At 38.6% G+C, this 24,288-nt stretch overlaps 1 protein-coding gene across 4 annotated transcripts; it reads left to right on the forward strand.

Moving 5' to 3' along the window:
- The first annotated feature begins 585 nt into the window (after nucleotides 1-585).
- Nucleotides 586-23,863, forward strand: WASHC3 (WASH complex subunit 3). 4 transcript variants are annotated; one of them, XM_069003016.1, is made up of 7 exons: nucleotides 586-707; nucleotides 2,223-2,321; nucleotides 4,562-4,627; nucleotides 5,927-6,055; nucleotides 7,611-7,721; nucleotides 10,977-11,041; nucleotides 22,381-23,863. In XM_069003016.1, the coding sequence occupies exons 1-7, from the start codon at nucleotides 657-659 to the stop codon at nucleotides 22,385-22,387; spliced, it is 528 nt and encodes a 175-aa protein (XP_068859117.1). In that variant the 5' UTR covers nucleotides 586-656; the 3' UTR covers nucleotides 22,388-23,863. The 4 variants fall into 4 exon arrangements, with proteins under 4 accessions (XP_068859117.1, XP_068859116.1, XP_068859115.1 ...); XM_069003015.1 differs by lacking the exon at nucleotides 22,381-23,863 and adding an exon at nucleotides 14,010-15,813 and having other exon boundaries at nucleotides 7,614-7,721; XM_069003014.1 differs by lacking the exon at nucleotides 22,381-23,863 and adding an exon at nucleotides 14,010-15,811.
- The last annotated feature ends 425 nt before the right edge of the window (nucleotides 23,864-24,288 follow it).

Here is a 24,288-nt window from a genome sequence, read left to right on the forward strand (position 1 = left end):
GGTGGTTTCTTCAGTGCCCTGAATTCAGGAGGGTTTATTAAATTTATCAGTGTTTAGATGTAACCATGGAGAATTTCCACCAAATATGGAAATCCATTACAATCTATTTGGACTTACTGCTGTAAACAGGGACTTCAGATCACCCCAATCTTGTCTTTTTCAGAAGAACCCAGGGCCATTCCATACTCCTTAGTTTTACTCCCCACATCCAACGTGTGGCACTTCCCAGTCAAATTTTTGTTTATGGGTACAGGAGCAGTTCCTTCACTGGCTTTTCTCATTATTTCCTTGAAGTTTGACCCCAGGAGACGACACTACCCAAACACTACTATGCAGGGCCACGTCCTGAGGCCTGTGGAGTGCTGGGTGTCAGTGTGACCCCCACTGGCATGGCCGGAGCCCCTCAGCGACTGTCACCAATAGCACCACAAAGCGGGTACCAAAGCAGGCACCCCAGAAGCTCAGGGTTTATACTCGGGGTTCATCCTTGGGGCACGGCCGGCAATGAGAACTCCGGCCCAGGACTGCGTTTCCCAGGAGGAAGCGCGGGGAGCGGGCGCGCCCCGCCCCGCGGAGCTCGGGGTTTGTTTCCGGGCCGAGGCTGCGGAGCGCGGCCGTGCTGCGGAGCGGGGCTGCGCCCGCCCCGGCCCGTGGGCATGGACGAGGACGGGCTGCCCATCGTGGGCTCCGACATTGACCTCACCAAGGTACGGGCTGCGCTCGCCTGGAGCTCCGGGGCTGCCGCTCCTCCTCCCCGGCTGCGGCTGCGCTGGCCCTGGTGCTGGGCGAGCCCCGCGTCCCCCCCAGCTCCGCGGCCCGGCCCGGCGGCAGCGGGCGAGGGGAGCTTCCTGTGCGGTGGCGGTGCCGCCCTCGCACCCGGGAACGAGCGGACTCTGGTCCTCAGCTGGGTCTCCAGCTCTTTTCCAGAGGCATTTTGCTACAAGTTCTGTGATAACGTTGTATTTAAAGGCTAAGCCGTTTCAACATGGATCTGTGAGGCAAATCCCCTGCAAAGTTGTTTATTCGTGTCTTTCAATGTTGTAGAAACTTTCTTTTTAAACTTAGTTTTGTAAATACCGAGCATAAAGACAGGACAGTTCCAGCTGACCCAGTGATTCTTCCATGCTCTGTGCCACCCTGCAAATTTCTGCTAAGGTCATAAGCACTGCTTGACAAGTTTTGGAACCACAGAATTGAACTTTAGCAGATCCTGTTGTAGAGGTGCACAGCCTGAAGGCTCGAGATAGTAGCAACAAAAGTCTCACAAAAAACCAGGATGTTTTAAGATTGCCATAGTGAATTGTATATTGAATGCACTGATAAATCAACGACTAAAGAGGTGAAGACTAGAGAGTCACTGTATTCACCAAAAAAGTGCTGCAGAATCTTGGCTGCCAGTAATATTCCTTGTGAATCTTCCACTTAAATCAATGACAGTTTCATAGGCTAATTTTGTCTGTGAAGTTTAGGACTTAAAGCAGTTGTCCAAGGTTATTAACTCTGAGGCACTATAATTTTATACTTAAAGTTTTGTGTGTAAATTCCTGATTCCAGTCTTCTGTAATGGTTTAAATAAAAATGCCAACTCTGTGTTACAATATGACCACCATTCTTTTTGGCAAACATGAGATTCTACATTTTAGTCTGAAAAGTATGTGAGCATCAAAACTGATCTGGAGGATAATTTTTGGTAATTTTAGGGTAGTCTGGGCTTGCAAATAAGAACCAGTATGGGTAGCCACTAAATACTTAGACAGCAACATCACTACACTTTAGTTTTCATCATGGTGTTAGTTGTAACTGAGTATTAGTATGGCTGGCCAAGTTTGCTTTTCCTTCTTAAACTCCAGAAGGAAAGATTCTCATTTCCTCACTGTTTTTAAAAAACATCAACACTGATTTTCAGGAATATTCACTATTTAATCTAAAGGCAGTTTCTTTGAGGTAACAGTCCTTCATTTATTGGGTCTTGTTGCCTTTTCTGTGTGTCCTGTAAATTCGCAGCTGTCATGTTAGTAGATTTTTAGTGGCAAGGGATTTGTATGAATGCATATGTAAATCTGTGTATCAGAAAATGGTTTGTGTATGCATGCATTTGTAGTAGGCACACTTAAGAGAGATTTCCAAATAATTTCTTCTAAAAAATGTGCATTTTTTTAACAGATATTTGAATCCAAAATGACATTGGTGTGTAACCTAATTTTCTTATATTTTTAATGCAGGTTCCTGCTATTCAGCAGAAAAGAACTGTAGCATTTCTAAACCAGTTTGTGGTTCACACAGTGCAGTTTCTCAACCGCTTTTCTACTGTTTGTGAAGAGGTATGTTTATTATTTTCCCAGCTGTCCATTTATACAGTTTAAAAAATTCTAGAAATGAGAACCATTCATTTAAATATTTTTGATGCAGTAATACTGGTAGCTTAAACCAAAAAATACTGTCTGCTTTCTGTTCAAGGTTTCTCTTGAGTAAGCGCTTAAGACAGAATTTTTCCCCGAGGGATCCACATGAACTCCTGATTGTGCCACACTCAATCTTGTTTCCTTAAACTTTTGCTTTTGGCACAGTCTTGAACTTTGTGATACAGGGAATTTTCTCTGAGCAGCTTCATCTCTGGCTCTTGTCTTGTTATGGAAGAAGGATTGCTGTGTTCCTATGGTGCATCAAAACTTACTTTCAGATTTTATCACCTGTACTTTAAAAGAGTGATACACTGAGCTCTGAGTGTAAATAATTTTTATGTTGAAAAAAGGACATTTTTGGCAAGTGATTAGCATAGAACAAGAAGCCTTTAACTTCAGTTTCCTGTAAAAAGAGAGAAAAATAAAAATATTTAGGATTAGTAAGTTTATGTGGTGACTTGAGAGTCAACAGAAATACAACAGACCGAAAAGATTAAAATTGTCCACTGAACAGAACAAGAGTGCTTCCTCCCTTGTAGAAAGGGTGTTTCCTAATGTGGCTTTGAGTGTAACCTTTTTGTCTTCAGAGGTTTTTTGTAATTTTTCATTAGTTTATTCAACAAAGAATACTATACAGCTCTAGCCAGCTGAGCTAGGGTAGCAGTCAAATCCAATAAGCCTAAGCCATGTAATCTGAGAAATTCTCTAATTTGTTGGAGTTTAGAGCCAGACTCGTGACAAGTATAAAATTTGGCTACCACATGAATATATGGAGCTTCAGAGGAAAACAGTCATTTTTCCTGGGTTTTTAAACTTCTTGTAACGTGATAGGTGGGACAGTGTAACTGCCTGATGCTGTTGTCAGTTGTCCAAAACTCAGCTGTCACCTGATCTCAGTATTCCCTCTTCCACGGGCACTGTGGAAATCAGAGCACATCTATTTAAAGCCACCTTGAGCACGCAGCAGCGCTGTGAAGTCTGCCTAATAAAACAGTTATTAGTTAACCAAAATGTGTTGTTACCCAAGAGACTAAATAGTTGCTTTATGTACTCCTTGAGAAGTTTTTTGTATTTATGAAGTACAGAAGTGTTTTTAATGTGAAAGGTTGCAGTGTAAGTCAACAGAAGCCAAGAAACTCAAAATCAGGGCTGACACCATCCTTAACTCTAAATTTCTTGGCTCTTGTCTAGTCAAATAGACCCATAAAATTGCGTAATTGTCTTTTGTACATCTTTCCTACCCCTTTCCCAGTTATATGTAGGACACACAGTTCCTTCCAATAGGAACTGACTCCTCTTCATGAACAAAGGACCATCTGTAAACAAGTCAGTGCACTATCCAAAAAGACTAACTCCTGTCAGTCTCCTTCTACTTTTTCTAGCATATTGGCAGAACTGCCATTTTCTTAGGGTGTTAAAGTTCTGCTTCAGAGCCAGGCAGAATCTTGCCAAGGTGCCAGAAAGCTGTCAGAGTGGTACATATCTGCCAGCCAGCACTCTAGCCAACTTCACTTGGACAGGTCTGGTGGAGTATGGTAGTGATTAGTTAAAAGACTGGCAGTTCTTATGGAGTAATTTAGAAAAACTTAAGTTGTATTTTAAAAAAAAATCAAAATTTGATTGAGGTGCACCTGGAGCATATAAAGTGTGGTTAGTTCTGATTCATTGTGGATTTTTACTGTATAGGACTTTGAATCACCTGCTGTATTAATTATCAGGTTTTCTCTGATATTGTTTTCGCTTGGTTACATACACACACATCATCTCTTTTCGTCTTCCACATTTGTAAAAAGTTCTGAAGAAAGATCTTTTGGTAACTGGGAGAGTGCAATATGTCTACCATTATTCTCCAGTTGCTTCAAGTAATACTCTACTTACTTTGGCTTTCTTTTGTGCATAGTCTGTCTTCACTTCTGTCAGTCTTTCTATGGGAAAACTAATGCAGAGTAAAATTATTTAAAATTTGAACTGCTGTAGCTACTGTACTAAAAAGGGTTGTCATTACTTCATTTATTTCATAATGTGATAATCTCATTTGCACTATACTCTGCCTTTGGCCAGGAGAAGACAAAGTGATTTTTTTAAACTAGATGCAAACTGGTTTATATGTACAAGTGTGTAAGGGAGTGTTTTCACATCCTAATTGTTTTCTGTTGTAGAAATTGTCAGCACTCTCTCTCCGTATCCAACAAATTGAAACCACACTCAATATTCTGGATGCAAAGGTTTGTATGGATATAGACTTCATCTTCTGACAGTGACAGCCTCCTAGATTATGTGAACTACCTGCCTTTTTGTAGTCTGAATTGAGCAAATGAGTTTTCATAATTATTTGAAGGAGCTAATATAAAATCCGGATATCAAGAATTCTCTCTTTGCATGCCTTGCTACTTACACTGTGTAACAGTTGAATATGTAGTTGATACAGAAGAAAGGAACCAACAGTACCTAGTGGAAAATTTGAGTTTGTTAAGCATATGGAACAGGAAGGGAGCACTTTTTGCCATACAAACTCTAATAAGGAAATTCTTGCCCCCTTTGTAAAACAAAAGTATCTTTGTATGTTACTGGACTGTAAGGACTTCAGCTGATACAAGTAACTAGATAGAAGCCTTGTAAATCTTTTGATGTTGAAATGTGACCTGAACTGGATCTTAGCTAATGCAGATGTGTTTGATTTATCTTCTGTAGCTGAAATGACAAAAGGATCTAATCTATGGTCTTATATAGGAAATAGAGTGTATAATTTATTAAAAGAAAAAAAAAAAACAAATGAAAATAACCCCAGCAAAATCCCACAGTCAATAAACCACCCACTATAAAGTTTTAACCAGTTCTTGTTTCAATAATGATGGAGGCAATTTCAGTTGGCTTTTCTGGGAGCAAGGGTGGAATATTTTGAAACTGTTCATTAAGATCTTGGTGGGGAAAAAATAGTGTAATAATACAAACAGAGCTTACTAACTCTTATTTATTTCAAAATATTTAGGAATGATCAATATGGCTAATTTTTGTAGAATTCTTCATAATCATGTTAAATAGATTTTCCTTCAAATAGATATGCAGTGTGTTAGTATCCACTCTCAGCATTTCCTTAAAAAATGTGAAAGATGTAGAAAATTGAAAAATTTCTAACCAGTCACCCATCTGTTAGGTGATAGAGCTGTTCTTGCCATGATTTCTTTCACTGTAGGGGAAGTAGCAGAGATTGCATGGCTCTTGTGTGGTTGATAAGTGCAGTAGCAAAATGCTAGGAAGGTGTGGAATCCTTTCCTGCTCTGAAACCCTGTGTTAACAGTGAAAGCTCCAATGGAGTGTTTGGGGGTTTTTATTGTAGAAGGCAGCTGAATAGAAAGATTTTTCCCCCCCCAATAAAAATACCAAAACTAGGGATAAAAAGTTACAATTTTGCTGATGTAAAACCTACCTGGACAATAAGTGGTAAGCAGTGTGCTGCAGATTTTGTTGTACATATAGTCTTATGATGTGCTCATTGCTTAATTGATGATGTTTTTTGCATTCAGTTATCCTCAATTCCTGGCCTAGAAGATGTCAAATTTGAAGTGTCCAGTGCAAATGTGAACAGTGTTACAAATGGTCCTGTGGCACAGGCTGCTGCAGATCAACAGACAGCTGTATCACCTCAGTCCGGAGTAAGTAATGAAGCATAACTCATATTTTGAAGGAAAAGAGCTCTCCAGGTCAAGTTTTTAGTGTCATTTGAAGTAGACAGAAGAAGCAAGTCTGTTGGAAGTGAGCAATCAGCTGTAAAAATCTAAAACTAAGTTTTTCTCTACTGACACTGTTTTAACAAGTGACTTAAAAAAGGCTATATGCCCTTTCTTAGCTATGTGGCCTAAATGATTAGAACGAAGTCAAATCTAATGCTAAATTTCTCCTTCCTCTTCTTCAATCACACTAAAATATGAACATGAATTACATCAGGGGGCTGGGAAGGTCATGAATGAAAATAACAATTCAAGTCACATCATTCCAAGTCCTTTCTTCCGAATGTGAGCTTTTAGCTCAAACTGGAATTTCTAGCATGCTTTATTCTATAGACTTTATAACCTTGAAGGTTTTCTATATATTATCCTATATGTATTGAAAATGCCAGCTTATTACAAGCAGTCAGCATTAAGATCCTATCCCTGCAACTAATTTTTTGTCATTTTGGGGAGTTTAATATGTGTGATTGGTTGATTTTTTAACCAAGACATTTAAATCCCGTAGTCACCACTTACCTAAGTGAGGCTTTTGGCCCATTTGTAGATGGAGGTTTTTTTCCCAGTTTCCTCTTACAGTTTCTTCTCATGGAATCTTCAATTCTGATCTCTGCTCATTCTCTTATTTGGTGGAAGCTTCTGTGGAGAAACAGTAGCTGGAGCACTCTGCTGCTTTTGCCTGCCTGTCAAAGATTGTAACTCTGATTTGCAGGCAGCACATGGGAGGCACTGGACAGCACTGCATGTTCCAGCCATGTTAGAGAATGACTCACCATTAGTTCATTTTCTTTAAAATGTTCCTCCTCTCAGATATTAAAGTATATAAAGTATATTTAAGTATATAAAGTTCATTTATTTCTGAAAGGATGTTCCCAATGCTGCTTTCAAGTGATTAGTTTTGCAGAAAAAATACAGTTGTCTGTGTTCTTTTAGTAGTACTAGAACTTCTTGTCATTTTTCATTTATGTGAATTAAATACTTTCAAGGAGTCTTCGATTTCATTGCATTATCCTTTAAATAATGATTTATTCTCAAAAGTATAGTTTAGAAGTTACATGATCTGTATGAAACCCTTCTCAGGGAATCAAATATTCTGAGGAAAAAAGGCATTGGACTACTGGAAGAGATTTATAGATATGATCCTTATAAATATTTTTTATGAAAAGACCATTTACATTTAGTACTGTGTTATTCACTAAATACAACTTAACAGGGTTATTAGGGGCTTTTTGGTTTTTTATGTGTTGTTCGATAACTTAAAATTGTAACTAAAAATAGAAAGACACTCCTCTAACTGAACAACAAAAGAGCTGGATTTTGTGATTTTATATATCTTGAAAATCTCTCTAACTCTGTGAGTGTAGATTAGAATAATCTTGATGAAGAAGAGTTGCACTTTAAATATTTAGTTTTATGGGTTGGAATCTCTCCATGGGTCTGGTGTGTACACTTAACCATTAAAGGGTTTGTTCTTCATATACAGCAGAACAACACACAAGAAGAAGGGTTACAGAAAACGGAGGTAGTCACAGAAAATGTCACAACTGTGGCCAAGGATCCAAGATATGCCAGATATCTCAAAATGGTACAAGTGGTAAGTCAGTTCTCATGTCATTCCTTGGCTATGATGTTATTTTTAGGTGGAACGTTACACACAGCTGTAAGCGGACGTTAAATGTCGGAACACATAGATTGCAAGAGTAATCTTTAGGCTAGGACAACATCACAATATTCTAGCACATTTTCTCTAATAAATGAATTAGTGTAATATATTCCCTCAGACAGGTTCTGGCAAGATCTTTCTACAAAATTCTGCTGGTATACTTGTGAACTGAAGGTGTGAAATGTGTAAATGCAAAGTGATATTAGCCGGAGGCACAAAAGATGCCACTGGAAGTGTAGTTGTCCTGGCAGAATTGGAGTCATTCCCTGCAGACAGACATGATTACAGTTTGATTTTACTGTAGGGTACAAAATACAGCTTTGCAAGTATAGTCCAGAACAGCAGTACTTGATATTTCTGTAAGGACCAAAATAGAGGTTACAAGGATTGCTTCGCTGTTTGGTTCCACTCCAGTTTCCTGTTATTCATGATGCAAGTTTTGTTTACCTTTTTAGCTGTGGTCTGTGCTACAGACAAATAGGAAATAAATGAATGCAATCTCAATACTTACTTGTGTGAAAGCTAATGAAGGAATGAGAAGGTGAATGGGAGACTCTTTGTGACATTTTTAAGAGCTCGTTTCACATCCACATAATTAAAAATTGAATTGGAAACAAAGAATTTATTTCAATTTATTTTCAATTTGTCAGTGGAAATTTTCCTCTAAAATATGTATTATAATTCTGGAAAGTATGACTATGTCATAGTATTAATAAAATTTTGCTTGTGTTAAAACTAACTGCATGGTTTCACTCAGTCTTCAGAGAAATTATTACGATTGGTCTGCTTCGTCCCTTGAACGATGTTCCAAACCTTATTTTTCACTTGAATCACAAATTGGCACTTTATGGGTAGCTTATTACAAACCATTTGGAAAACCTACCAATGGGATGGTAGCAAAGAGTAGAACACTGTGTTACTGTATTGATTTAATGCCAGACTTCAAAGTGGATTTGAAAGTGCTGGATGGTCTAATTACTTTGAATTTTTTTTTTTTTGTGACTGCTAGAGGAGTGAGATCTCACTTTCCACATTTCTCCTGTGTACTGGCAGTTCCTGGTGACTCCTCTGCCAGTTGTAAACAGTGTGGTAGGAAAGTCAAACTAACATACTACAAATTAATGTGTGTTTTTGTATTTGCCAAACTTGTCTCCTTGTCCGGTCAAGTATTTCAGTTATGTCATTTATTTGCCCAAATTAAGTTTCCAGATGAAGATTTGTTTGAACTGATAATTTATTTATTGTTCACAATATTTGTAGTAAAAAAGAGCACCATTCTACACTAAAAGTAGCTCTTCCATGAAATTGTGACAAACTCATTTTGGTGGAGTGCAGTTGAGGATACTAAATTCTTACTTTTTAAAATTTCCAACAATATTCCAAGAAATCATACAAAAGCAGTACCATATTTTCAGATTAAAATTTAGGAAAGCATGAAAGGTAAAGGAATTGTAATGCCCTGATTGTATTCTAAACAGGTACAGGTACAATCTTAATTGTTTTCCTTCAGATAAAAAGCCTACTCTTAAAGGGCATTTTGATTAAACTTCAGATTAGTTTTGTGAATCTATGATATATGAGGACACTGAGAGGATTTTTTTCTTGCAGATTTTAATGCACACAATGTTGGAATAAAACATACTCCAAGTGTGAACATGGAAATAACCCATTCTTAGAAGTCCTATACCAAGTTCCCTTTGATTGAAGCAAATACGAGTTCTGCTTTGCCTGATCTGACTCAATTCTGTTTTCACCTGGTTTGAGTTGATGCATAAACAACTTACCAGTGACTTCTGAGGTGGGGAAAAGTACCTTAAGAGCAGTCAAGCAGGAGGAAAAGCATTATTACAAGATGGTGTATAGACACACAATCCCTCGTGTCCAAATCTGTACTAGAATAAGTGCTTTTTTAAACTGTCATGAAATACTCAAATATTCACCTTTGTAGTGTACATGAGTTGGGAAGTACTGAGATGTTCTTCTATTTCAAGCTAATACATTGCAACTGTTTGAGTGACCTTTTTTGACATTATGCCTGATAGATTGCTAGAACTATGTACTTGTGTGTGCTGTTCCACAATCCTCATGCACAAGCCTTCATTGTGGTTCTTACTGTGGAACTGTCACTAGTATCACATCTTTCTCTGGAACATTAGTCATGGCTGCCCTTTATTTTATCATTATTTTACTTCCTTTTTGCACAAAAGATACTAGTCCTATGCCACTTGCATTTAGAATTTCTTAGACCACCAGTAGCTTTGTCCCTTTCAAATCAGAAATTGTATCATCTTTTTTTTCTTTTTTTGTTTTTTTTTCTGTATCCTATATTGGCATGGAGTGATCCAGATGGTATTTCTGATGGTTTCCAACAGGAGATGGCAAAGCAACAAGTTGCCTTTGAGCAGCTCTAGGGGAAACATAGGAGCAGTTTGTTGGAATGTATCTGATGGGAGGACGTGGGTCTTGGATATGTGATCCAAGATGAGGGGATGTTTAGGTGTTGATGAATAAAATAAAGTGCAGAAGCTGTGGAAGGACTTGCAGTGAAGGGAAGGAATTTCTTTAACACATACATAGTTGGCTGAAATCTGTCCACAAGTCACAGAAGATTCAGGCCTGACTGCACAAGCAGTTGTATTCAGAGAAGTCACTTGTAAATTGTGCTTCTGTTCTCATGTCCTGTTTGCCTTTTTCTCCATGCTTTTTAGACTTCTCCAGTTTTTAGCACTGCCTTAAGAGATCCTTCTGGAGTGGTAGCAGATGTACTTCCCTGATTTTCCTCTCTCTCTTGGACCTTCAGCATTCCCAAGTCTTTCCTAGCACAATTTTTCTCTGCTGTCTTGTGCTACATTGTGCTTTCTTCACATTCTTACCCATACAGATAACTTCAACTTCATGATTCTGTCTGCATGAATTGCAAGTATATCTATCCAGTCTTGATTCTCTCCCTGCAACTTTCTCTAGATGTTTTGCCATAAATGTAAGAGGGGTTAAAAGGGCCTTTAATCTCAATAATTTCTTGCTTCTAGGTTTTTGTTGATGGCAACTGAGATTATTGTCTCATGCTGTTGTTTGACAAGTGACATGCATCAATTTATATGAAAGTGTGGTTTAAAAGTACCTGTGTAATATAATTCACCTGTTTGTGTCCAGTAGTTTTATATTATTCTTCCTCCTGCTACACAGGGTGTTCCTGTAATGGCAATACGAAACAAAATGATTTCTGAGGGGCTAAATCCAGATCTTCTCGAGTAAGTAATTTGTGACTCTCCATAGGGCTGGAGTGCAACCATGTGTTTAAAAAACTTGGAGAAACATGTGCGAAGAAAAGGTTGTTCAAGGTGGTGTGAGTTATAGCAGTGACAAGCTACCATTAGACAATGTGCATTTAGCAATGGACTCAAATGAAAGGTCAGTAGCCATTTTCACTGCACTGTTCAGACTATGAGGTATTTCCCAGATACTTCCTTTCAACACTCCATTCACAAAAGGTCATTACTGTAGAGTAGTAAGAACAAATTCAATCTTATTTTGCCGGATGCACGAGGGACAATGCAGTTGTTTCCAGAGTCTCTCAGTAGATGGAGTGCACTACTTGACTTCAAAATTGACAATGTAAATTGAAGTCAGCAGTTTAAAATTTTGGCTGTTGATTGAGTTAACCTGATGTGAAGACTACTAAGAATAGATAGTAATTTTCAAAGCTTCTCATCTGGCCATAAACATTAATTTTAGTCCTACTTTACAGCTGACATTTAATTTAGTTCTACTAGATTATTTCACAGAATTTGTTAAACTGATGAAAGTATTAACTTTCATGCTTACATTATAGCTCCGAAGTGTTTGAAGTACTTTTGCATTCTCTTCAGAAACTGTCAGGATATTAGAAAGTCCATTTTTCCAGTGAAGTCTTTCTACATTTTGTAAAGGCTTTTTCTGAAACTAGCAACTTGTTAAATAAAATAAACCTGAAGTGTCATCATATGATGAGCCAGTTTAGCTCCCAACTACTTCCTGGTGTCTAAATAAGCCTAAAGTAAGTATTCTTCAGTTGATATTTTTACTGATTGAATGAGAAATAAGAAAAATACCCCGTGCAAGTTGTAAATAGCTTTAGCAAACATGGGTTTTCTATATGTGTGTTAAATGTGTTGTAATTTTTGCTGTGCTTTCAAGTCCATACCTTTTTATAAATGCTGCTATTTCTTCATGTTTGGGTGGATTTTTATAGTAGATAAATCAAAAATATAATAGGTTAAATTTCAAAAGCAATTTTTTAAAAAGTGTCTGCTTTTCGATTGTCTATTTTGCGTTAAGACAGAAACATTATTGCTGTGGGTGGAGGCTCACAGAATGTGTGTGGGGTTAGATCTCAAAGTTCATCTTCAAAGATCTCTGCAACAGTAATGCTTAGTCAGATTTTCTTTAAAATGTTATTGGTTTGAAAACTGGTTAAAGAAAGCTGATGATTTGGCAGGATTCAAAATGTAGAACATTTTAAGGTGTCAGGGGTGACTTAATTTTCTTGCTTTCTTGTCTTAATATTATAGTCTTCTTTTTTTATATATATCTTGCCATTCACAGCACGTTTCTTGGGTTTTCAGGTTCCTTAGGTCTGCTCACTCAGTCCCAGAAAAAATTAGGAAAATGTACACATGGCTGTGTGCTTGGTCACTTGCTGCAGGCTCCCCCAGCTCCTTGCCATTGGCTGAGCATGGGATTTTGTGGCTGTAGATGTGCTAGTTCTAATAATATAGTGTTGTTTCTACACTCTCCTTTTGGCTATTCCACTTCTGTTATTGCTTCTTTCTCAACTTTCTACAGTGTTTTGTAACTGCCTATTCTATCAAGCTCCCAATTTACCTATCTTTGACTTTTGTTTCTTATCCTTCCTCTCTTGCCTGTCTTCAATTCCAGGAGAGTTTGTCCTGCTCTCATGAGCTAAAGGAATTCAGCGCCATCTTCCTCTTCTTAATAAGAGGTTTTGCTCTGCTCTCTCCAGATCACATGTCTTTGCACAGCTCTTCTGTTTTGTCATTACCATGGCAACAAGGAATAATATTGTGAAGTGGTATTTGCATGAGAAAGCAATTGCTTTCTTAATTTGTTTTAGAGGTGTGCAGGGGGGAGGGGGAAGGCTCTTCTGCAGTTCTTTAACACCCTTCTCATCTTTGCATGCAAAATGTTTAGGAACACTTTAAAGTTACCTCAGGGATTCCCAACAGAGAAATTATACTAAACAGAACTAATGTTGGAAAAGAAATTCTATGCCCCCAAGATAAATAAGAACAGGATGATTAATACAACTGTCATCTTAGTTTAAAATGTAATATTTTATCCAAGAAATGTTAACTGTCATATGGGAAGTGCGTTTCTCTGAATGTCATTTTTCCCCAAGTATAATTATGTGTGTATTTTCTACCTTGCTTTCAGACTTTACCAGGCTCTGTCTTCCTTGTAGGTCAGACTCATTACATACTCTCCATATACATCCATGGAGAGCCAGCATCTTCAGGCAGTAATGTTAGTCTTTAGATGGCTTGCTTCTCTCATGTTCATTTCCAGTAGATTCCCCAAGCAAACATTTTGCCACAGTGTTAAGATCCATCCTAAATATTCTCTTTAAAACTAAATACAAGAGGTCTGATCATTTGTAGTCAATAAAAATCCCATGGCTGTTCTTGCATGTCAAATTTAACCCAATGTTCTAGCCAAATTCCACTCTGAGTAATTCTTTTTTGCTTCTCTAAATTATCCCTGCAGTTTTAGTTGGATACAATATTGTTCATTTCCTGTCTTATTTTTTTCATGTACTATTTACACTGCTCAATGGTGTACAGAATGTTCCTTTCAGCCCTAGAACCTCTGAAGATTAAAAAAAATTGAATTAATCATTATTGCCTGCTTTCAACTCTTTCTACAAGTGTTTGCCACTTCTTAATGATCTGTCATCATTTCTGATGGCATCAAAGGCATGCATTCACACTGATGTCTACGGAGTTTTGATGTCCAGTGAGTTACAGTTTGTAGTGTTTGTCTTTCAGTTGTAGGTGAAGCAATACCACTAAGGTGTGAGTTTGTGAACCATAAACAGTTAATGTGTCAAATGTTGTGGAAATAAAGTGCCTGCAGTTGTCGTGAAAGGACAGTGGTGTTACGTGCTGAGTTGCTTGTGTTCTCAGCTGGATTTGCAACATGGAATGTTTTTGTTGCCTGCAGGACCCCAGATGCCCCTGTGCCTGCCTGGGGAGATGATGGCAAAGCAGAAGACAGTTCTGATAGTGAATCTTCATTCAGTGACTGAAGAGACTGATTCCAGCCTTTGGAAACCTTTGTTAGGTGCTCATGTGTTTGGAGCTTTAGCAGACAATGGTTTTACGTGGATCACATGGGTGGCATGGTTTATCTAATGACATTTTTAAGAACTAAGCTCCTCCGTGCTCTCTTCTGGAAGGTTTGAACAGGCAAAGTGTTTCAACCTGAACCCTTCCCCCATGAAAATGAATCATGAGATCCTTGCAGTTTTTAGGCTGCATCATGTCAGATTCATTTCTGATTCTGCTGAAATTACTTTGTAGAGCTCCAAGAATTCCACACCTCTAAACCTCCAGGTCTCTAAAACTGCATTCTGGTCATTGTTAGATTTTCTAGTAACACTTCTAACCTACGTTGCCTTCTTTCTGCCCCTTCTTCGTTTACTTAAAGGTAAATTCACTTTTGAAAATGAAAATGTTTCATTGATGAACTGAACTATTTTTTCAATATTCTATATCTGCAATGGTGCAACTAGAATTACACATAAGTCAGCTCTCTTATGGTGATTGCACATCAGTGATGCTCAGATTTGAGAAAAACTAAAATACAAGTGAAGAATACCTTAAAATGCATTTTGAATCTATTTTGAAAGCATATACCACTATTCAATGCCACGTTAGTCTGTATGAAGTTGGTAAAGAAACTCCTGCTCTCAAAGGGTTGATTTATTGAATTCAGGGTGCAGTGTTGTAGAAAGCTACAGACATGGCAAGGTTGGTTTGAAAATGACACTGGGAAAAAAGCAAGGGACTTGGAGATTATTAATGAAATTTCACTACTTGTTCACTGTTATATGGGTCAGTTGAGACCATTTTCTGACTTCGTTGGCCTCACTCAAAAGCAGCTGTGGCTGAGCAGTTTGCTTAGGATGAGAAATCACCTCCAAGTTGGTGTGTTTGCTGATAATTTCAGCAAAGAAGCTAAAATTCAGTTTGTTTAATGATCAAACTACCTTGCCACCTCTTTGAGCTATGCATTGAGGAACAATATAAAGAAATGCACTAGGAGCCTGACATGTCCTGAAGATTCCCCTCAAAATTACTTAATGTACTCCATGACTCAAAAATGATATTTCATTAAAGAATCTTCTTTAATACAGTTTGTTCCCCATGAAATCCTTCTCAATTTGTTTGAATTCCCCAGATTGTTGTGATTATACCAGAGTGCTGTGTGCCAGGCAGTCATTAACTTTCGGGTATTCCACATTCTTGCTGCGACCAAGAGAAGACAAAAACTGAAGCTCCAAGTGTATAAGTTTGTTAGCTTTTATGACTGAGTCAATACCTTCTCTCCTCGTTGTTTATGGCACTTCAGTAAGTTACCTGCTTTTTTTTTTTTGCTGTCACTTAAGCATGGCTCCCATTTAAGCCTGCAGACATATTTATGCTCTCCATAACCTGTAAATCAGAGTAATGCCTGAATCCCTACAAAAGCATATATGCACTAGAGAATGTCTAGAGATGGTATTTCGATGATGGGTTAATTACTATTGAACACATAAACAAGAATACTTAATAGTTAACACTTGGTAAAACAACAAATATTAACATATTAGCAATAAGTATTTCAAATGTAAATGTGATAATGTTATTTCAGAATGTATATATTGAAACACTCATGACTTTTTAAAATCTATATTTGGAAACTCATTTAAGCAGTCTGTATAATAAAAGCTATACTTTGTAAACCAAAGTTGTGGTTCTATTTTATTGCTATATCTTGTTCTAAACAAGACAATGAAAATTCTTCCAAAGTCTCTGCAATTCAGGTTTCTCCAAAACTAATTTTGCTGAAGTTATATCAACCTGCTAGCCTAAGGGGAGAGTTTTGGAAATTGAGGTTTGGCATTAAAGCTAACCCATGGTGGCACTCTGACTACCGGAGAACTGAATATCCCATAGCCACTGTTCTAAGAAGCAAATTTAAGGAAGATTGAAATTACATGTTTGATACTTTTGAACTGACATGGACCTCTGTAAGGAAGTAGCATGATTTAAAGAGCTGAATTGAGAATTATTTTTTCTAAAGAAATAAACTAAGTTACCAAAAAGACATTTAAGAAGGTATAGCTTCATTTGTTTATCATTCTGTAGAAACTATTTGTGTAAAATTCTTTTGAACTGAGAAAACCCCTAAAATCAATTGTCTTTTACACCACTGCAGATTCACTTTTATGTGGAATGAAAAAGAAAGCCTCTGGCCTACAGATACTTGTTAAAATAAAAGATAATTAATCAGTAATTATATATGTCACATAAGTAATTACGTATGTCACAGTTTCATTAATAGGAGTTGTGAATTTAACTGCTTAAAGACTTGTAGGTTTTTTTCAGTGTAGGAGTTTACTTTGGAATAGTGCAACCTTGGTAGCCTTGCAGAAACATTAAGAAAATCTTGCCACTGTGTCTCCTCTCCCAGCTGAGTGGTGACACTGCCCAGAAAAAATCCAAGTGTCTGAATTGTGAGGAACTAGGTGGACAAAAAGATAAAACCATCCCTTTTTACATTCAGTGTCTCAGCAGCCATAGTGCATCCGCTGCCTTTGGAACCTCTGACCACTGTAGGCTCTTCTGTTCCTAAACACATCCCTTTACTTTTAAGTTGTAGCCAAATTCAATCTGAGATATTTCAGTTTAGGATACACACTGACACAAGGAGCTATTAAGTATAGGACGGTTGGTTTGAGACTGAATTATGTCAGCTGTGCTGGTGCTCCTTGATCTGCAGCAGTTTTCTAGAGATGTGGTGCTAACCCAGACAGCTGGAAAGTCCTTAACCACAAGCTAAATACTATAAGCAGAGAATATTCCAAGGTGCTCGTTATTTGCCATCTGTTTTGGAAGAGAAGATGGAGTATTTCAGCTTGGCAGCACAGTAATCAGATATATGTAATACTTTCAAGGGAAAATGTCCATATTTAAGAGACTTTTATTTTTAAGAGGTTCCAACAGTGAAGGACTTTCTGAAGATACAGTATACATTAAGAAGTGTCAGTAATACGCATCTAATGTATCCAAATTTTGCATGGATTTAAACTCATCATCTGGGGCAGTATTACAACTTGTAGGCATGAAAACTACGGCAGAATGTTGCTGGAATAACTACTGAATGCATCTGTTAATACTAATTATGTGCTACTAGTAAACTATATATTCTTTGTTTAAACAAACTTTTTTAATCCCATCACCATATTCCTCATTTTGCAGGTGAATGGGACTGCAGAATGCATAAAGGTCAGTTTCTTAACGGTATTACAGGCATTTTAAATGCATATAGATGCCCTTAGACTAGATGCATACCTGTATTTTTTGTAAGCAAAACCTCAAAAAACTGTCAAAGGCAAAAAGAACATCTGGACATGATAATGACTTTATAGTGAAGTCCCGGTTTAGCACTTGTAATCATTAATGTGTTCCCTCTCAAGTCTTCTGTTCAGCTACATTTGAAAAGAAAATTGATGGTTCTTTTTCCAAGCTGAGTCTCTTCCTCTCTCTTGTTTTTCTTTCCAGTGTGTGTTATTTACACCAGTGAGTAAGTGTATAGTGACGTTCTGTGAAAAAAAAAGTATAACAAACTATAGCCTGTACTTGGAAAAAGAGAATATCACTAAGATCAGCACTTTGAGCTGTGTGTGATCAGGTCAGTTTTGGTTTCCGTAGTGTTACGTAGCAAGAAACTTAAGTTCATCATGGGCTTAATCTTTCTGGAGATCCCATTTTCCCTCTGAAAAGCTGATCCGAGGTAACAGTCTTACAGTGAATTTGTCTGCAGAACGGGACATGTATTTTTTTATTCTTCAGAAAATTTGGCATCCTGTTGTCTGAAATGTCTGCACTGGTGTCCAAAGTGTTACTCTCCTGATGCTTCGTGTGGTGGTGTCTCCATTCAGGGCCCTTTGCAAGCAAAACAGGAAGTGCCACATTAATTGGGGCCCGTGGCTTGATTAGCTGTGCAGTTCTGTCTCTGCTAAAATTCAGTACTGAGTGCCTTAAGGGAAGATGTGAGGAGCACCACAGTGTTCCCACAGTCCCTTTTCCTGCCACCAAGACTTTACTCAAGCCACAAGCAGAGATTGATGTTCAGTACTAAATTACAAGTTTGTTAGTGCTTCCAAAAATATTTTCGTTCATTTGGGAAGCTGTGGATATTCCTGCTTTGTGTTTGACTCACTAACTTCGCTAATACAATACTGGTTTAAGGGAGTTCCATGGGCTTGTTCATTATGAGGGTAACTAAGCAGAAAATTGAAATAATATTCCTCATGCCATACAAAAAAAATGAGTGACAGAAACATGCTTAGCATAGGATGTGTCACATTCTGAAGAAACAAGTCTGAATGGCCATAAATTAAGATGCACATCATTGGGCGAGGACAGATGTAGCATAAAGCACTCCATTTTATTTGCTTCTTTAAAAAAAAAAAAAAAAGTTAGGGCTGTGTCTTGACCTTAAGCTAATGGATTCTTTTCTCATTCAGTATATTTCCCATTTTTAGGTTAATGGGTGGAAAGGAAAATTCTGAATAAAAATTACTTTGCAGACAGTTGGCTTTCTTTGCTTCACACTTCAAAACTGGTGCCCTCTTCCTGAAGGAATGAAACAGTAAATAATAGTATTCTCTTATTTTGATAATTCACTCTTTTCCTCTCAAGCTCTTGTATGTTCTTCCTGGGCTTCATTATGGCCCTCTGCCATTGTCTGTAGAATCAGAAGCTGTAGTAAAGTGAATGCTAGGCCAGTCTTTTACTGGAAAGAGCATGTATCCAAGTGCCGAAAATACAGGGCAGAACAAAGGGATCTGAGAGTAATTTTTTACATTTATGTGAGCAGTTCTTTTTATAGGTAATTACCATCAACTGATAAACCTTATCTCACCACTCTTGGAGTGGTGAGAAGTTGAGTACACATGAGCCAACCTGCTGTGAAGAGTTGGACAGTGGAAATAAACTTCTGAGGCCCGTTTTAAGTAACAGCTCTCCTAAGAACTGTGATTATCCTTTTTCCTTTTGAACAAATGATCTCTAGGGTTCAGTTCACTCCATGCTCCCAGCAGATTGCATAATCCTGGTGTGATTTCCTATAGCACAGTCTGCACTGCTTTTCCAGGTCATGGGGAATCCTTCCCCAATGAGAGCCAAACTGTTCACAATGAACATCTTGTGGTATTGATTTCTCTTTACTACTACCCAACAACTCCGAAAAAGAACACTTCTGTGTGCTGAGATGATCCTTTGGTCTTCTGGATCCAGTTCACCTACTTTTAGAGTAGATCGTAAGTAGGAAGGGAAATGAACAGAGAAAATAAGTTGTCTTTTTCTAGGCTGTTTCATCATTTGTTTTTCCCTCAGGGGACAGCCAGTATTTTTGTAAAAATGGATTCGGTGAAAAATAGTTCATAGTGCTTTATCATGGGTGTGTTGTGGTTTAGGGAACTGATGTCAAAAGCTTGCCTGCCTGCACAAAAGCATATGTCAAGAACATAATTTAAAAACAGCTGAATTCAGTTCAAATATCATGAGTGGGAGTTTATTAGTAGTATTTTTGCTACTGTAACTTCTTGCCTCTTACTTGGCTTTTGTATTTGCTTCCTTTTCTGTTGTAAATGTGAGGCTTTGTTACTGTTCTTTCAGCCTCCTGGCATCCTTGCTCTTCATTGTTGAGCTGGCCTATTACCATATTTGAAACCAAGCTCTTCTTTGAGCCTTTGCATTTTACAGGTTAACTCTGTGATGCTTTCTGCATATTTTAATTGTGAGAAGTGTTTTAGCCTGATTTACCATGGAAAAACCATCACTTTATACACGTATCTGTCCTTAGTTTCCCTCAACTTTCAGAACCTGTTGGGTAGTTTCAGTCACATTTGAGTAGAGAGGAGAGGAAGGCATCCCAGAGAGCAACGTTCTTATGGATTTGATAAAAATAAATAACCAACTAAAAAGGAGAGATGGTGTAACAGCATTTGAGCTGAAGCATCCCCAGCTGAAGCCTTCTTATACCCCAAGTGGTCCATGCCACAAAGAGGTGTTACCCAGTACCCATTCATGCTTTTCCCCTAAGGTTAGGCCCTCTCAAGAGAAGCCTTTAACCCTCTCTGGTTACAGCCCTAACTCAGCTATAGGGTGCTCAGCTGTATTGTCTTTATTCGAGCTGTGTGTCAATCAGCAGAACACCACAACACTGATTCATTGCCAGTGAGGTTATAACCAGTGGCAACTGGTCTGACCAGCAGTCAGAATCTGAGGTGCAGTAAACAGGGCTTCCTTTTTCCAGGGTCTCCTGTAACTTTTTATGCACATAAGGCTGTGTGGTCTGTAGCCCTGCTGCAGGAAATACCCACAGGAACTTACATCTTAGAAACCAAAGCTAGTCAGGCACATGCTCGAGCTCCCTAGGAAATCAAATTCTGTTCATTTCCCTGAACTTCTTGCTCTAAGTATACAGTTACCGGAAAACATTTCAAAATGTGACCAGCTTGGATCAAGAGAGATGCCATGCTTTTGTGGTGACTGAAGCCTTGGCAGAGAGGACAGGAACAATAGGACAGTTCTCTTTGGGAATTATTTATATTGTGCTCACAAGTGGACCATGCTGTGCTGGTGTTGTGTAAGGCAATCCTCAGGAAATCAGGTGGGAGTACAAACTTTCCTTTTGCCGTATAAACAGAATGTGTTGCGTAACTGAACTTGTCTTTCTGCTGTTAGGGATGGTTTTTTCCATTTCAGTTATTGTGTCTATATTGTCATACATACCAGCACACCCTGCACTAGCTGTTTTTTCCAGGACCTGTCCCTCCTGGGCACCCATCCCTTCGCTCCATTACATGCTGTTACTCTCCACAGGATGTCCCGGCGTTGCAATGAGCCTCAGCCACCAGCAGCACCAAACACAGCTACCCATCGTCAGGCCCCAGCTGGCTGCTGCTCCCTGTGTTGCTAATCTCACCTCTCCCGGGGACTGAATTGCTCAATCTTGCCCGAGTATTTGACACCGGATTCTTTTGTCAGATGCCTTTGCTAGGACAGTGTGATAAGTAATGGACACGCTGTCAGGAGCAGGGTTTGCCAGATGACACACAATGGGGCTCTGCTGACCAAAAACTTGACTTCAGGAGCTGTGAGCCCCACCTTCCCCTGAAAGGGCTTCCTCTTTGAAAGGAGGTTATGGTTTGTGTGTGTGTGTGTGTGTTAGCTTTTAGTATATCTCTGTTGGGCAGCTCACCTACCATTTCATTCACACTCTGAGCACACAGTCAAGCTAGAGCCACAAGTAATGTCACACAATCAACTGAGCTAGCAGCCGTGCAATTTTGGATGCCACACTTTGGCCATTTTCCAGTACATATCCTTGTTGTGGGAGACTCCTTATCACACAGGAATCACCTGCCAAGAGGAATGCCCTGTCATACAGGAGGAGCTTATGATCAGCAGTTGTCACACGGTGCACACAGGGCATTTCATGTCCTTTCTCCAATAACACACGCACCTCAGCTTAGCTAGAGGATGGACAGCTTTTCTGATTTTAGGTTTGCATATCAAATTCCCTTTAGTGCCGGTCTTCACTTAATAGTTTTGCTTGATCTTTTTTCTCTAGCTTACATACGAAAACACAGTGAACTGGAGAGAAAAAAACATTCATTGATGCTTAACTTCATTATGGAGAGAGTCTTTATCCTTAGATTTTGAAAGTTTTTATTACGTGAGCTCTTTCACGTCACAAAAAAAAAAGCATTCATGCATACACATTCTCACATGTACACTCCTAACTTCCCAACATGTTGATATTTTCAGTTCCAATTTGTAACACTTCATCTGTTCCCAAGCAGTGCACATTCTTTATTTATGTTCAAGATCCAAGCAAACAAAATCCCTTCAAACATCCTTCTGAATCAGAGAAGAAATGACAGTGAAAAAAAGCAAAACAATTAAATTCTCCCCCACTTATATGAAAATTTTACTGAGGCTTGTTTTGTTACATAGTGTTATAGTGAAAACAGATGATATTTGAAACTTGGCTTTGAAGCAGGCCTCCCTTCAGCCTCCACAGGCAACCTGACATTCCCCTTCTGCACTTCACTTCCAACAGCTCTTTCCTGCAAAACACTTCCCTGTTTATCCTCCAGACAAATTACATTTGCTGGTCTTAAGTCATTTGTGTACTAAGAAAATGATGTGTTGTCAACCCCGGACCCCACTCCTCTTTCTAAATCCTTTCTTTCATAAAGAATGAAATGAAACAGAGGGAATTAATTCATTGCACTTCTTTCTTTTCTTTTAAGGTGTTAGGGTGGCTGCAGTGGGATCAGCTCCTCGGTGGACAGCGCAGTGAGCAGCACATACATTAGCCTGTGTACCTTGCCTGATGGCCAGGCTCAGGGAGCAGGGCTTCAGCAGCACTGCTGACATCAGAAGAGCAAACCCTACATATACCTCCCCTAATCTGTGCTCTTTGTAAAATGACTGTGAACAGTTTAGCAAAATGTTTAGCCTGTTTTGATAGCTGGACTAAATTGTAAACAAATGGTAACCACTTGCTATTCATGGCAGAATAATTCTGCTTTGTTTGGTTTTATGACAGCATTTACACAGTATTTTTTGCAACCTTAGTGACCTACATGAGGTTTTTGTCTGCAAGGACTACTCTTTTTCTTTAAAAACAAAGAATTAACAAAATAGATTATGGCAGGTTTGGTTTTTAACTATAGCAGCTGGTAATTTGATGGAAACCACCCCCAGTAAGCTTCTTTGGTGTTTTCAGACATCAGAAAATCTCCCAAGAGCCTTTAACAATACTCAGTTGAAGTTCATTAAGTCAGGAAGTGATGGCAATACACATTACTATTCTCCATAATTCCTGCCATCATAAACCATTTTCTGGCTTCTCCTCACCTTGCTCTGAAGTGGTTTTTTCTTTAGTTTATAGTGGTTTTTTTACTCAAGATTTGGGAAGAAGGCGGTACATTGTAATGAAACCATCTGTAAAATCACTGACACCCATTGCTCTGCAGCTACAGCTTTGGTCTATTTGCCTGTAGGCACAAGCCAAGATCAGATGGTTCTAGCTCAGGAAAGAAGAAATGGGGCAGGCAAAGCCACATAAAAGCTTTTCTCCTCCCTAGCACTTCCATTCAAGAGTCCCAGAAGAAATCACAGTTAGGTCAGCCTTACAAAAATTGTTCTTTAGCAAAACACAAGTAAAAAAAAAGTGAAGACCCAAAGCATTAGGGTGTTCAATATCTGAATTATTTCATGGTAATGTTGGGAAAGTAGTAGCTGAATAATTTTGTGGTTTGGTTGTTGTTTTCAAGACAACACAGCTTTGTAAAGTTGCATGAGAGGGAACAGAAGCCTCTTGGTTAGGATTTGTAAATAGAAAACATCCTAGGGCTGCTGTCCCTTTCCTCTTCTCCTGGATCATTATTATCAAGAAGCCACCTGTAATTCTCTTTGTAAATGGTCTGTGCTGCATGTGAAAGAAGGTAGGAAGAAATGGGGGAAAAAAAAATCAACAACAACAAATATCACAAAAAAATTTGCTGAACAGGACACAGTAAAGTAAGTATTTTTGAAAATGTTTGCTTTTCAAGGAGGGACATCTCCAGTTCTTGGTTCTTTACTGTGTGGGGAGGGGAAAGTTACAGCTGCTTTAACCACTATCAGCTCCATTTTACTCCCAAGATGACATACTTAGAAACTGAATTTATAGTTGACTGCAAATATAAGAAACACCAGTGCTACTATTTCTCTGTGTTTGTCTATGATTTTTGTGTATTGTATGTAGAAGCTTTCTGAGTAAAAGACAGAGGATACATCATGAGCAAAGGCTTTCTTTTCCCCATAGGTAAATGAGTCACTGAGATTAAACAAAGGCGGAAGTTCAGGGGTCTGACTTAAGAGTCTCTTTCATTTCTACTACCCCTAGTGTTTTGTCTTACAGGCTGTCATGTTTTCATTCCTTCTAAACCCTTTCTGCGTGGCATTAATAGCAGGAATAGTACTTAGCTCCCTAAACCAGAGCATTCATCCATACTTCGCAAAAGTACGTCAGCTCTGAGTGCGACTGGTCAAGATGCCTCTTGAAATTCCTGCCAGCTCTTACACTGTGGAGGTGAACCTGAGCTGGTTTCAGCAGCTTGAGTAAATTTTCAGTTCATTTTTCTTTCACAGGAGGGACTGGAGCTCCTAGA

The sequence above is a fragment of the Aphelocoma coerulescens genome, chromosome 1A, assembly GCF_041296385.1.
Source record: "Aphelocoma coerulescens isolate FSJ_1873_10779 chromosome 1A, UR_Acoe_1.0, whole genome shotgun sequence".
Taxonomy (NCBI): Eukaryota; Metazoa; Chordata; class Aves; order Passeriformes; family Corvidae; genus Aphelocoma; species Aphelocoma coerulescens.